At 36.9% G+C, this 13,319-nt stretch overlaps 2 protein-coding genes across 3 annotated transcripts; both read left to right on the top strand.

Annotated features, from left to right (window-relative positions):
- LOC18783070 (glutathione S-transferase F9) lies at window positions 220-4,842 on the top strand. Of its 2 annotated transcripts, none has more exons than XM_007215882.2 (4): window positions 220-619; window positions 3,752-3,918; window positions 4,037-4,085; window positions 4,267-4,842. In XM_007215882.2, the coding sequence occupies exons 2-4, from the start codon at window positions 3,775-3,777 to the stop codon at window positions 4,725-4,727; spliced, it is 654 nt and encodes a 217-aa protein (XP_007215944.1). In that variant the 5' UTR covers window positions 220-619; window positions 3,752-3,774; the 3' UTR covers window positions 4,728-4,842. The 2 variants fall into 2 exon arrangements, with proteins under 2 accessions (XP_007215944.1, XP_020415924.1); XM_020560335.1 differs by having other exon boundaries at window positions 3,730-3,918.
- Window positions 8,276-11,000, top strand: LOC18784349 (transcription factor JUNGBRUNNEN 1). Its single transcript, XM_007216361.2, is given in 4 exon segments — window positions 8,276-8,570; window positions 9,354-9,661; window positions 10,392-10,778; window positions 10,780-11,000. Coding segments are annotated over 4 exon segments (930 nt in total). The 5' UTR covers window positions 8,276-8,362; the 3' UTR covers window positions 10,807-11,000.

Genomic DNA, 13,319 nt, shown 5'->3' with positions numbered 1-13,319 from the left:
AGGGAGACTTTGGAAAAGCCCAAAGGAGAGAGAAAATTTTTAAAACAAGCAAAAATGGACAAAATTGCCCTTATTTATTTTTTGATTTCTTAAGAAATCCTTTACATTTGCATGTCTTTGGTTTGAAAGTTGAGAGGTTATTCTGTCTTTTTTCAAAAAGCTTTGGCTTTTTCCAAAAGTGAAAGTTTTTTTATGGGTAAAACCTAAATTTACTAAAGTATTATTGCTGCATCAATAGACTTCTTTACCTTTCCTTTTTTGCTTTGTCTTGACAACTTGTTATGGTTAACTGCTTGGTTGAGTAAGTTCCTCATTTTTGAATTATGAATGCTCAAGCTGGATTTGGGAGGGGTTTTAAAGCCAGTCCATTTTTGGGTTTGGGCTGGATTTTAGTAAAGTTGGTGGCTTAGCTAGAAGCAACCTGTGGGCTAGCTTGTCCTAGCTTTTGTTCTGATTTAACTTCACCCAAAAACCGAAGTTCGATGTTAAAAGCTTTGTCTTTCTCGCTCTCCTTTATCTCTTTTATCTATCTTCTCACTCCATCTTCACACTCTCGCTGACGGCCAGACCCATCTGCCAAGTCTTGGGTTAAGCCTTCACCTTTGAAGGAAAGAACGAGGTACTTGAGCTATTTCTTGGTCTGCTTCTTCAATTTTTTTTCCTTCCTACATTTGATTCTGTGATGCAAGTTTTGATATTAAACCGATGCTTGAATGAATGGTTCTGGACGTTGAGGTTTTGCTTGGATTATGTTTTATTAATGTGTAAGAATGGGTTTTTATTCTGAAATACGATTGATTTGTTGGGAAAGATCAATTCCATTCCACTATAGAAGTCTATTTTCTAAGGGCCTGTTTGATAACCATTTCAATTTTAGTTTTTAGTTTTCATTTTTTGTGCTAGAGTATAGAGGAAAATGAGAGTGAGAATGGGAGTGAGGATGAGATTGGGAAGAGGATAAGAAGGAAGGATGGGAGCAGTGGCGGATCCAGGATTATGTGGCCAAGGGGGCTTAGTGTAAAAGTTTCGAAGATTGGGAGGTTGGGGAGGTTAGGGTTTCAGATGGTGGGAGAAGAGGGGCTGTGGAAATGGCTTTGGTTCTGTTCTGTCGAAGCATGTGTTGCTGTTCTGTTTTGTGCAGTTTTTTTTTTTTTTTAAATTTTTAAAACAGGCCCAAAACGACGTCGTTTTGAGGCCAGGTCAATTAAAAAAAAATTTGACTGAGCCTTGACCAAACGACGTCGTTTGGCAAGGCTGGTTTTAACAAAAATTAGAATCCGCGCGCGCTGCGCGCAAGGCGCAGGCTCAGCACAGCAACTCCAGCTCGTCTTGTGGGACTTCCGTCGAGCACTTGGTGTGCGTACAAGGGGGCTTCCAGCAGCTGTCCAAGGGGGCTTTCATGGAGTCCCTTCCCAAATTTCCAGCCTTCCAAGGGGGACCCCTCTTGTGCCAACGTGCATCCGCCTCTGGATGGGAGGGGAGGAGTAACAAAAGTGAAAACAAAAACTTGAACGGGAGAACAATTTCAAATAGATTTCAAATTTTAGTTTTTGTTTTCACTTTTGTTACTTCTCCCTCACATCCTCCCCTCTCATCTTCCCTCTCAATCCTATTTCCACTCTCATTCTCAATTCCGTTCTCCCTCTTTTTCCTCTGTACTCTAGCACAAAAAATGAAAATTAAAAACTAAAATTGAAATGATTATCAAATGGGCCCTAAATGTCACATTTTTTCTGTAGGGCTTGGAGTTTCGTTGGTAATAGAAATTTGAGTAATTGCATTTCATTTGGAGCGTGATGTGAATTAGAAAAGGGAAAGGGAAAAGAAGAAAAGAAGAAAAGTAGATCAGAGCAAATGAGAAAGGAGAAGTGGGCAAACCCATTTTGGGATGTGAAATTTGTTCGCATCATGAATGGTTTAGAGGAGAAAAACTTAGTTGCAATGGGCATATCACTGTTTTGCTCCCCGACCAATAATGCTATGCCGTGTGAAAGTGTTATGACGCGTTTTCACGTGACATAGTGTTATTAGACAGGAATAACAAAATAGTATTATCCCCATTTCATGAAAGTCTTTCTTGGTTTGGAGGGGTGCTTTTTGGAGTTTCTAAAGATGAACTTTAGTTGAAAACAAAGCTAGCAAAGCAATTCACATTTTGTTCGGGGGTTTTGGACTTTTTGAGCTGGTTTTGTTTTTGTAGCTTTCCTAGCTTTAACTGCTTTTGTATGACTTTCGTGAATGTTAGATGATCAGATCATTATTAACTCTTAGTTGGCTTTGCTTTCATACTCACATCTATTACATAGCGTATGCATCAACTGTGGAGAAATAGAAATAAGGATTTCCATTCCAACATTCCATTCTCATTACCTTTCCCATTGACATTAGCATTCAATTTCATTCGAGCAATAACATCACTTTAGAAATTGGTTTCCGTCTTTGCACCAATAGAGTTCAGTTCTCTTGTGTCCAATTTATATGGTCCTCCCTGTCTCCATTTTCGATTTCTGCTGTTGTACTCAACATAACTAATAGATAAGCCCGTCAACTCTCTTTTCTATCAATTATGTGTGAGGACAGGTGGTAGAAAACGAAGAAGGAAACAGAGAGGGCACAGATAAGTTGGACACAGAAGAATTGAACTCCAAAAAGATCATACTACTTTGCAACCGATTTATGACCCTTTTTTTTCTCCAACAAATTGAGCAAATTTACAATTGATTCCTATGAGTTATAACCCAATAATTGCTTATATAGAGATATTGTAGATTGTACATGTGGGTTAGGCTAGTTGATCATGGTAGTGTGCTCACCCCCTTACACCCGAGTTCAATCGCTCTCTCTCTCTCCCCCTAATTTAGACTATTGCTTGTGTAAAGAAAAAGAAATTGGGGACAGTTGAGAGGCACATACATATCACTGATTTCAACTTTGGCCTCATATTAGTGGATCTGCCCAACCAAGTTACCCACACAAGATACTAAATCAGCATCGAAAAATATTTGGTTTAGTACATACAAAACACATTGTTTTCATGCTATTTGGTTTGATGAATGCAAAACGCATTGTTTTCATGCTATTTCATAACCTCACTTTAGTGCATGCATGGCATGAGGGCACATGCATTCCGATCCGAACACCTTTGTGCGTCTTACCCATCTTCCTTCTAAAACGTGAACCATAATCTACCCAGAATTACAATTGTGGTTGCTCTCTCTCTCTCTCTCTCTCTCTCTCTCTCTTTTCCCCGCCAGAATTTTCACTCCCAAAAGGAATCTAAATTTCAACCTCTATAAGATCCATATTTTGTCATGTATAAGCTAGGGAACAATCCATCATTTCGAAGAGTGACCTGACATTTATAAGCTATATCATCTCCAATCATTCATTGACCTTTCTCTATTATCTATTTATGTCATTCATAAAGTCATGAATTATGATGAAGAAACAGTTTCTGGATAGTTGATGTGTGAAAGAAAGTTTGTAAATTGTAATCTTAATTTTGGGAAAACTGAAAAGAAAAAGAAAAACAGTAATGAGTAATTGCATTTCATTTGGGGTGTGATGTGAATTAAAAAACCAAATTTGTGTAATCTGCAATCTACAAAGTATATGCATCAACTATGGACAAATATAGAAATAAGGATTTCTATCCCAAAATTCCATTTTCATTATCTTTCCTATTAACATTACCATTCAATTTCATTGCCCCAACCAAACACCACTTAGAACCAAAAGCTGGAATGTGCAGACTGCGGGCTCTTCTAATTCACAATGGTGGTGAAGGTGTATGGCTCCGTCGACGCTTCCCCACAGCGTGTGCTGGCTTGCCTTGTGGAGAAAGAGATCGACTTTGAGATCATCCCCATTGATCTCTTCAAGGGGGAGCACAAGGACCCTGAGTTCCTCAAATTACAGGTTAGCTTTAGCTAGTATTATTAAGTCACTTGTTAATTGTGATTGGTCTACTCATAATAATCTCTTTCGAAACTATAAATATATTGATCTTTGGATTGCTTTGTCTTTAAATGTGTAGCCCTTTGGACAAGTTCCTGTCATTCAAGATGGGGACTATACCCTGTATGGTATGCTCTGCCTTTTCTGCTTTCTGGTCTTTAATTTGGGACCAAAGTAATTAACATTACATGCATTTTGTTACATTATTTATCTCCTAACATTATTCGATTGGAATGCTTGGGAAGCAAGAATACAGAGTTTTGTTTGACATACACAAACTTGTTCACTGGTTTCTAATCTGACGTGCAGAATCGCGTGCAATCATGAGATACTACGCAGAAAAATTCAAGTCCCAGGGTACTGAGTTGCTGGGAAAGACAATTGAGGAAAGAGGGCTTGTGGAACAATGGCTAGAGGTTGAAGCACAAAGATTCCACCCTCCAGTCTACAAGTTAGTCGTTCACATTCTGCTTGCCTCAGCGTTGGGTTTTCCTTCAGATCCCAAGATCATTCAAGAGAGCGAAGCAAAGCTGGGGAAGGTGTTGGACATTTATGAGGAGAGGCTCTCAAAGAGCAAGTACTTGGCTGGTGATTTCTTCAGCCTTGCTGATCTTAGCCACCTTCCGTTTAACCAGCACTTGGTGGCTGATTTGGGGAAGGAGCATATGATCAGGGACAGAAAACATGTCTCTGCTTGGTGGGATGATATCGGCAACAGGCCATCTTGGAAAAAAGTCCTCCAGCTTGGGGTGTTTGAATTGCCGAAATGATTATGATGTGACATGTATATGAATTTTCCCTTCTCTACTACAAACAAAATGATGTTTATGACGTTGATGAATGTAAAGTCTAACATCGGGAACTTAACAAAATAATATGAAACATATATAATAAGTGGTTCTCCATCATTAATAGTGCCGAGACCTTTTATGATAAAACATCACACCTACTAGGCTTCGCAAGAGCCGATGTGTGGTTGAAATGAAACTACTTATAATGAAGCACTACATACATGACTTTGGTTATGAATATGACTTTGTGAGTTGTAATCCGACAATTATTGGACTGCCATTTACAAGTGCATGTTTGAAAACTGCAAGGCTTTGTTTGCAGTGTATAGGGTCAGCGTCCACGCATATGAAATCATTTATGATGTGGGTGCAGGATCAGTACAATTTTTCGGTCGTTTTGGCCCCATAGAGGAAACAAGAAACACAGTTTTCACACATATAAGGGAACCCTGGGAAAGTTCTGGATATTTGATAAAATATTGCAGATATAATTATAATAGAGAACATTATTTCTCTCCCAACCCTACACTCTATCCTCAAAGATAGAGATGAGAAAATCCATTGTATTAATTATTATTTCCATTTGGCCTGTTTATCACAAAAAGCGACGCGTTTAATTTGCATGCATATGCATGTTATCTATCTATCACCAAAATGAGACAAGTTGGGCCATTGGATTAAAGAAAGCAAGAAAGTGAAGGGTAGATTTTGAAACCAACAGACATGCTATTGCTAAAAGTCAATGTATAACGTACATGTTTTTTTGTTTTATTTGGCAAGAAATTAAGCAATTTCATTAGCTCCACATAGTTGAACGTTTTAGCTTTTCAGCATGCCTGGAGAGAGAGAGAGAGAGGGAGGGCCACTTGAGGCTTGACTTGCCAATTGCTTTGTCATTTCTTCGTTTGGCTAGACATGGAGAAGAGGAGACTTTCCATAGTTTGGGTATTCTCCATTAATGAAAATTATATTCAATGAATTCTTATAATGTTCTTTGTTCTTGTAAAAAGAAAAAAAAAACACCATCATTTTCTACAGGAAGTCACAAATATACACCCAATAGGACATTTGATTTCCAGTCAAACCATAATCAAAAGAAAATTTAGTTTAGGTCACAAAAACCTTTGAAATTTGGGAATGCGATTTTCAACTGGTCTTAGTCATACTCATTACTTTTTTCCTTCCTTTTGGTCAGGTTTCTCCCCACATGTTACGCATCTTTGCTTAATGTTTAAATACTTAAAAATTGCCTACCACGCAAAGGACCTACTAGTGTAGTGGTTTGGAGTATTTACTCTCTCAGGCAAGGTCTTGGGTTCGAATCCTAGCATCCGTGTTGTGTGTGTGAGTTTATTATGCTATCGCCTCTTCTAGTTGTTTGTAAACTACCTACGTACGTACGTACCTTCATGAGTATTTTCTAAATGTTCTAGAATTATACATTTCTCAAAGAAAATGCCCAATCATTTCTCCTTGCAAAGAAATTGTCACAATGATTTAACACAAATACTAGAAGCTTAGTGTATTCTATGTGGACACATTTTTTCCATTCATTTTCATATTTATAGATAGGGTTTATTTAGGCTCTTGACTTGTTTTAGAGTTTCAGTTATGTTAGTTTCGTGAGCTTCATTTGGAATTATGCTTAATTTGGAGCCCCATTTTTCATACATTATTATTCTTAGCATAACATTGTTTTACATGTTCAGAGATACAGATTAAAGCAAAACGGCGTAGTATTGATGAGGTAAGACTACGTCGCAGGTAAGACTATTCCAAGAAGTGTAAGTTGCAATTTGGGGCTTGTCTCGAAGAAGAAGCTTCTTCAAGACCTGACTATATCTCTGCCCTACAATCTCAAATATATCAAGGACTTGGACTTTTGGCTTTTCAATAATTTGGTTTTAAGTATCAATAAAATTGTTGACGTTTGCATGCATGGTTGACTTGAAAACTTAAACTCAGTCTGGCCATTAAAAACCTATCGCCTTCCACTTCAACCGTCTCTCTATCTCTCTCTCTATCAAATTCAATGCGTATATATATATATATATATATATATATATATATATGCGAAACTCACCTGTCAAATTTTGATGCTAGTGAGATGACAATTCTGCGGTGTGCGGACCGCATTTAATTTTGTACGAAACTCACCTTTCAAATTTTGATGCTAGTGAGATGACAATTCTTATGCTTGTTGAAAGTCGTATATGTAAGGAAGAAAGGTATGACCGAATAAATATCAACAATGCAATTAGTAAATATAATTATACAGCATTCTATTGAAAAAATAACATACAAAATCTTTATAAGTTCTTGATATTGATAAATATAAGAGAACATAATGAAGGAAAAAATATATCACACGCATATAATATTTTTTTTTTTTAAAAATGTATATATGATTCATAAAGAAATATTATATCACACACATATAATATTTTTACCTAGTTTATAAATAAATTATTATTATTTTTCTTCAAATCTCTTTCAATATTAAGAAGAAACATATCATTAGTTAAAAGAGTTAGTTTGGCTAATGCAAATACAACATTATGGTCCTCATGTACTGTATCAAATATAACATAAAATTATAATAAATTTTTTTTCACTGAGTTAGATCCCGTAGAAAGAAAAAAAAACTATATTATCATAAGAGAACAAGAATTATCCCCCTTCCAAAGTGGACAATGGCCTGGTCTATATAGGAGGGCAAACATAATTCTATTTGATGCATTAAAATGGGTCAAATATCTCTCCCCCCAGCAATAATTAATATTGTTTACTGAGCTTCTCGTTGAAATTAATTGTCCCAATAAAAGAGTAAGGTACGTGGCCAATATATTAGTCAAAGGAGATGCCCACTCAGGTAGACTTTTAAACTATTTTACATGATCCATATCCCCAAATTTCTAAAAGTCGCATGTCACATGTTCTTTACCTTCCATGATTAATAATTTACCTTTTCTAAGCCTACCCAGGATTGTTCCACAAATCACAACTAGTCACACATAATCAGTATATGAAAGACTAATTAATTAAATAGAAGAAATAGAAGAAAAGAAGGAGAAAATGTGAGAATATGAATGCGATATTGAAAAGTTAAAAATCTTTTAAGGGCTTATGAGGAGTTGGATTATTCTCTCATTGCTAATTGGAATTAGGGTGGAATTTCAACTTTCCTTATAGTATTAGAGCAGGTTTGCCCATGAGTGAAAGCCCAATAAGACACAATACTTTATATCACCTAATATATATTATCCACGTGTTAAACTTAAAAATTCCCACACCACAAAAATGGGAGATTGCCAAAAGTGGGCAAAATGGGTCAAAGGCTGGAACTCGAACTCTCCTGCATGTGGACAGAGTCAGAGGGACCAGCATATGAGATATAGACTTCTTCCAAGACCTTTTCGATCATGCCATGACTTGACTGAGGCAACCACCACCGCTTGAAACATCGATATATATAATATTTTAATTAATTAATTAATTTAAATTCTCGTGGGGGAGAAACTTAACTAAGATATTTACTCTATATATATAAGAAGATTGATACTATAGCGCTGAGAAGAATAGTAGAGTCTAGAGAGAGAGAGAGAGAGAGAGAGATGGACGTGGCGAAGGTGATGAGAAATTCTTCAGATCAGAAGGTTAAGGAGGATGATGAGGAAATCATGCTTCCAGGGTTTAGATTTCATCCAACTGATGAGGAGCTTGTTGGGTTTTATTTAAAGAAGAAGGTGGAGAAGAAACCCATTAGCATGGAGCTCATTAAACAGATTGATATCTACAAATATGATCCTTGGGATCTTCCAAGTAAGACCACCCTTGATAATTTTTGATTTTCAGTTGATTATATATGTGTATCTGTGAATAAATATGTATGCAAAAATCTTGAGAATATGTTGGATTAATATCTCAGATATGAAGTTGATAGATCTTTACAGTACACCTGGTATGGCAGAAAGAGAGAATTATACGAGGAGGCTGCGCGTTTTGCATGTCTTATAGCAATCATTTATACATATATAGGTATTTTTAATGTATGCTAGGAAATGAAACTACTCAGCAAACTGTCTGCTTATCGAAACTAAAATCTCCATCCGAAGCAAAATTAGGGTTCTAGTTAGTTGTGTAATCATCACTTTAATTTGAATTTTAAGTCCGCTATTAAATAATTTATTCCAAAGAAAAAGTTGAACAAAATGAGCTACCTACCTAATTTAGTTAGCTAGATAGCTAGGACAACGTGGAATGGTTAAGAGGAAAAAACTTTACATGCCGTGGAGTGATGGAACAATTGAGATGAATGTTGTAGACACAATTGTCCCATCACTCTGAATTATGTAACTTTTTCCGCTGATTAGGGGTCCTAAAAGTTGTCGTAACAAACACTATTTGCATATGAGTCTATATCTCCTATTAAGTTAAGCAAAACATGTTGAGACATACAAAACACAAAGAGTTCATCGTAGATATATAACTGACCAACTTCATTGCATGCATGTGTCATTCTAACCTATATATATATATATATATATATATATTATAATTTATAATTTGCTCTCATGAGTGGCTTGTTTTCGGGTAACAATGAAGAAGTAAGCACTGTGGGGGATAAAGAGTGCTACTTCTTTTGCAGAAGAGGGAGAAAATACAGGAACAGCATAAGGCCTAACAGAGTGACGGGTTCTGGATTTTGGAAAGCGACTGGCATTGACAAGCCCATATATTCAGTGAAAGAGCCCCTCGAGTGCATTGGCCTCAAGAAATCATTAGTCTACTACCGTGGGAGTGCTGGCAAAGGCACCAAAACTGATTGGATGATGAATGAGTTTCGCCTTCCACCTCACGGCCATGGGAAAACTACCAACTTCCTCAATGCTAAGGACATTACACAAGAAGCTGTAAGTCTCTTCCCTAATTCTTAGGGCATCTCTAATGTAATACCCAAATTTTCATACCAAAACTCTCATATGAGTCTAAAAATGGTGGTGCCTAAAGGCTTTGTAATTCTTTTTTGCTCTAATTGATGCACATGAGTAAAAGTAAATTTGGATTTTGGGTTTCTAGGGCATTGGAGAAGGCCTAACATAGGTTTGGACCCAGATCAAGAATTTGGGGTCTTAACATTGGAGATGGCCTTATAGTCTTAGTTAGGTGACTCAAATTTTGTATATATATGTGTTAAATTTATCGTATGCCCCAAGTGAAGTATGATAAGACCACAATTTATATGTGTAAACTTTCTTGATAGAGTTGTGTTGTCATATTGTGAACTTGTATGCTCTAAGTGAAATTTTGTTTAAATATATGTAGATCTCATTGACAAGTATGATATGTGAAAACACTGGATCGATACAAGAAAACAATTGGTGCAACATGAGATGCTTATATGTATTAGATTGACGGCAATGTTATATTATAGATAATATTGCGCAACAAAATTAAGATACATATTTACCTGAATCTCATACATTAATTAGGTTAATTGTTGCAAGAGAACATTACGAACCCTATGCATGCGTGGAGTTAGTTATCTTAGTGCTGGATTATATCTCCTCATTAAGTTAATTGTCTAATTATTTGCAAGTCAGAAAGCTAATCACAATTTTGAATGACGTGATTGGTTTGCAGGAAGTTTGGACACTCTGCAGAATTTTCAAACGAATCCCATCTTACAAAAAGTACACACCAGATGACTGGAAAGAAGGCAACACCAAACAAAACCCTACCGATTCAAGTTCTAAAACATGCAGCTTCGAATCTGAGAACTACTGCGGCGAGCCACACGTGAGCCCTCAAGAGTCGGTCGTCATGCAACGCATTGAAAGATCATCATCAAAACCAGTTCGTGTGGACGAACAAGTTGATGAAACAAATCAGTGGTTTAAATTTGTAGAGGAGACTCCATATGCAACATCTTATTCAAGCTTGAGGGATATTCCAAGCGACAACGATTTCTTTATAAATGGAAACTGGGATGAGCTGAGACCAGTGGTGCAGCTGGCTGTTGATCCATCTTTCCCAAGTTTATGACTGTATAGATTAGGCATATTTGGAGGATGGTGTGCACCTCAAACCTTTTGTTTTTGTTTTTTTTTTCCTTTTCTGTGAGCCTTCCTTTTTCTGTCTCATGGTAGGTAAATACAGTAATAAAATTGTAGCGACTATCGTATATATATAAATAAGAATGTGACAAACCTTGATTTACCTACTAATTTAACTATAATTTTAAAATATCAATATATACTATAATATATAGTGTGCCAAAGTCAAATGCTAGATTGTTGTAAACATGTTTTTTTACTATGTAATGAGATGAGGATGAATTGAATCGAGGAGTTGGATTAAGTATGAGCTCTATAAGCACACATGAACGCAATAAAGACATGGGTATATCATGTGATAAGTGTTTTGTGAGGGTAATCGTGCTGCTGATGCTTTGGCAAATCATGGTGCTTTGGACTCTGGTTTAATTTGGTGGGATACTGCACCTTCTTTTATTTTGCCTTTTTGTCAGCGGGACTAGCTGGGCATGCCTAATTACAGGTTCTCCTAATTTCTTTTGTTTACTCTTTCAGAGTTTTGGTCTCTTAGGTCAGCATGTTGTTGTGCATTTCTGTCATTGTCTTTCTCTTCTTCAAGGTTTGGTTTGGTCCCCCATTGTTCTTGTATCTCTTTTTTGTTTCTTATTAATAATTATGATCAAGGAGACGGGCGGGGGGCTTTCGGAGTGTTGGTCCCCTCTTTAAGGGTGGTGGATGTTTGTGCATCTGATGACCGATACTGAGAAGCTAATCTCGCATAATCCTTTTGTTAAAAAAAAAAAAGTATATATGTCACATGGGGGGCACTATAAAGACATGTGTGCATACGAGAAATTATATAATAGTATGGTAGTAGGATTACATGGTATAGCATGTACACGTGTTATAACATGGGTAAACGACATGGTTGATATTTCCTCCTTTTACAGAATAGTATCAATAAATATCCACTTATATTATAACATGTGGACAAATTATACCACATGACCATACTACTGTACTACAACACTATAATTACTTGGTGTATACATACATATCACGTGATGAGTGCTATAGAGATATGAGAGCATTTTTACTCACCACTTTAACCTAAGGTGTACCTTCATCATCCTTCTCAACATTTGACATGTGTCCATGAGCATAACCATGATCCATAAATACAAAGTAAAAAGTTAACTATAGTTAGGCCCATGGACACGTGTCAAGTGTTGAGAATGATGGTGAAGGTACACCTTGGGTTAAAGTGGTTATGGGGATTTTTTTGTTCCAATAGCTCTATGTGGACTTGGGCGGCTGTAAAGAGAGAGTGACATTGCCCCTTTGCCTGAGTTCAAGAATTAGGCCCCAAAATACCCCGAAAGAATGCTGATTCTTAGGGAATACTCTGGTTTCTTATCACCAAGCTGATAATGATTGTTATGAACTAAAATTTTGGCTTGGCTTGAGTGACTTTTGGCATGGGAGCTAAGTCTCCACGAGTTTAGCAAGAGCGTCTGCCTGACTTGAAACAGTGTTTTGGATCAAGGCTATTTTAGAACTTGGAATGGCTTCTAGTTTCTGGAAAAAAGGTAAAGGATGGCTTTTGGGAAAATGAGAGGATAGTTGCTGAGAGAAGAAGATGATGGTTTCTGGAAAAAAACAAAAAAAACAAAAAAAGAGAGAAGATGGTTGATGGTTGATGGGAGAAGAAAATGATGGTTTCCAGCAGTGAGATTATAGCCGCTGAAGCTCAAGCAGGTGATGAATGAGCGACTCAAGTTGGTGACACAATAAGTATGACTGAGGCTTTAGTGCGGGGCAGTTGGGGGTTGGGTAGTAGTCGCTGAAGCAAGACTGGTAGTGGTTCTGGTGCTCTAAGGTAGAAAATTGGAGATCGGGTAATAAAGGCTGGAAGAAGACACGCTCTCTGCTTATCCACTCAATAGGCTCAATACAAATGGGCTTGGATTTTGGTGCTCCCAAGCAGCCCAAAAACCTCCATTTCTTGAACCTTTTGATGGGCCTCCTTGTAACCATTCACACCACAACCCTCTCAGCAAGCCTCATGCATGTATGTGGCTTGTTGGGTGATTTAGCATAGAAAAATGTATTATTTGCTTGGCATGACACGTACACTATTTCTATATTTATTTAATGGATAAATTCTCAAAATATAGCTTGGATTGACGCATTATCAACATTATATGTTATATTGGGCTTTAAACATTCTTGGGCTTCTTGTGACATTTTAGGCCTCAACAGTAGTGAGCAAAAATATTTCCATAGAGATATGGGTGCATACACCCAATTACAATGCGGATTCTCTCCACTTAATGAGGTTTAACCATATAAGTTAGATTCCAAAATTTTGGATATTCTTTGTCTTTTGAGAAACAGTTCTTGTGGGGTTTGCTTTTATGGTTGTAAATGACCACACCATACCCAAAAAGCAAAAACCACCATCAGTATTCAATATCATAGAACTTCTCATACTGCTCGCAGAAAGGATAAAAAACTCACAGAAATGTAAATAAAT

This window comes from Prunus persica, chromosome G3 (genome assembly GCF_000346465.2).
Source record: "Prunus persica cultivar Lovell chromosome G3, Prunus_persica_NCBIv2, whole genome shotgun sequence".
NCBI classification, from domain to species: Eukaryota; Viridiplantae; Streptophyta; class Magnoliopsida; order Rosales; family Rosaceae; genus Prunus; species Prunus persica.
Note: the sequence above shows the minus strand (reverse complement) of the source record. Positions and strands in the feature narration are given on the sequence as shown.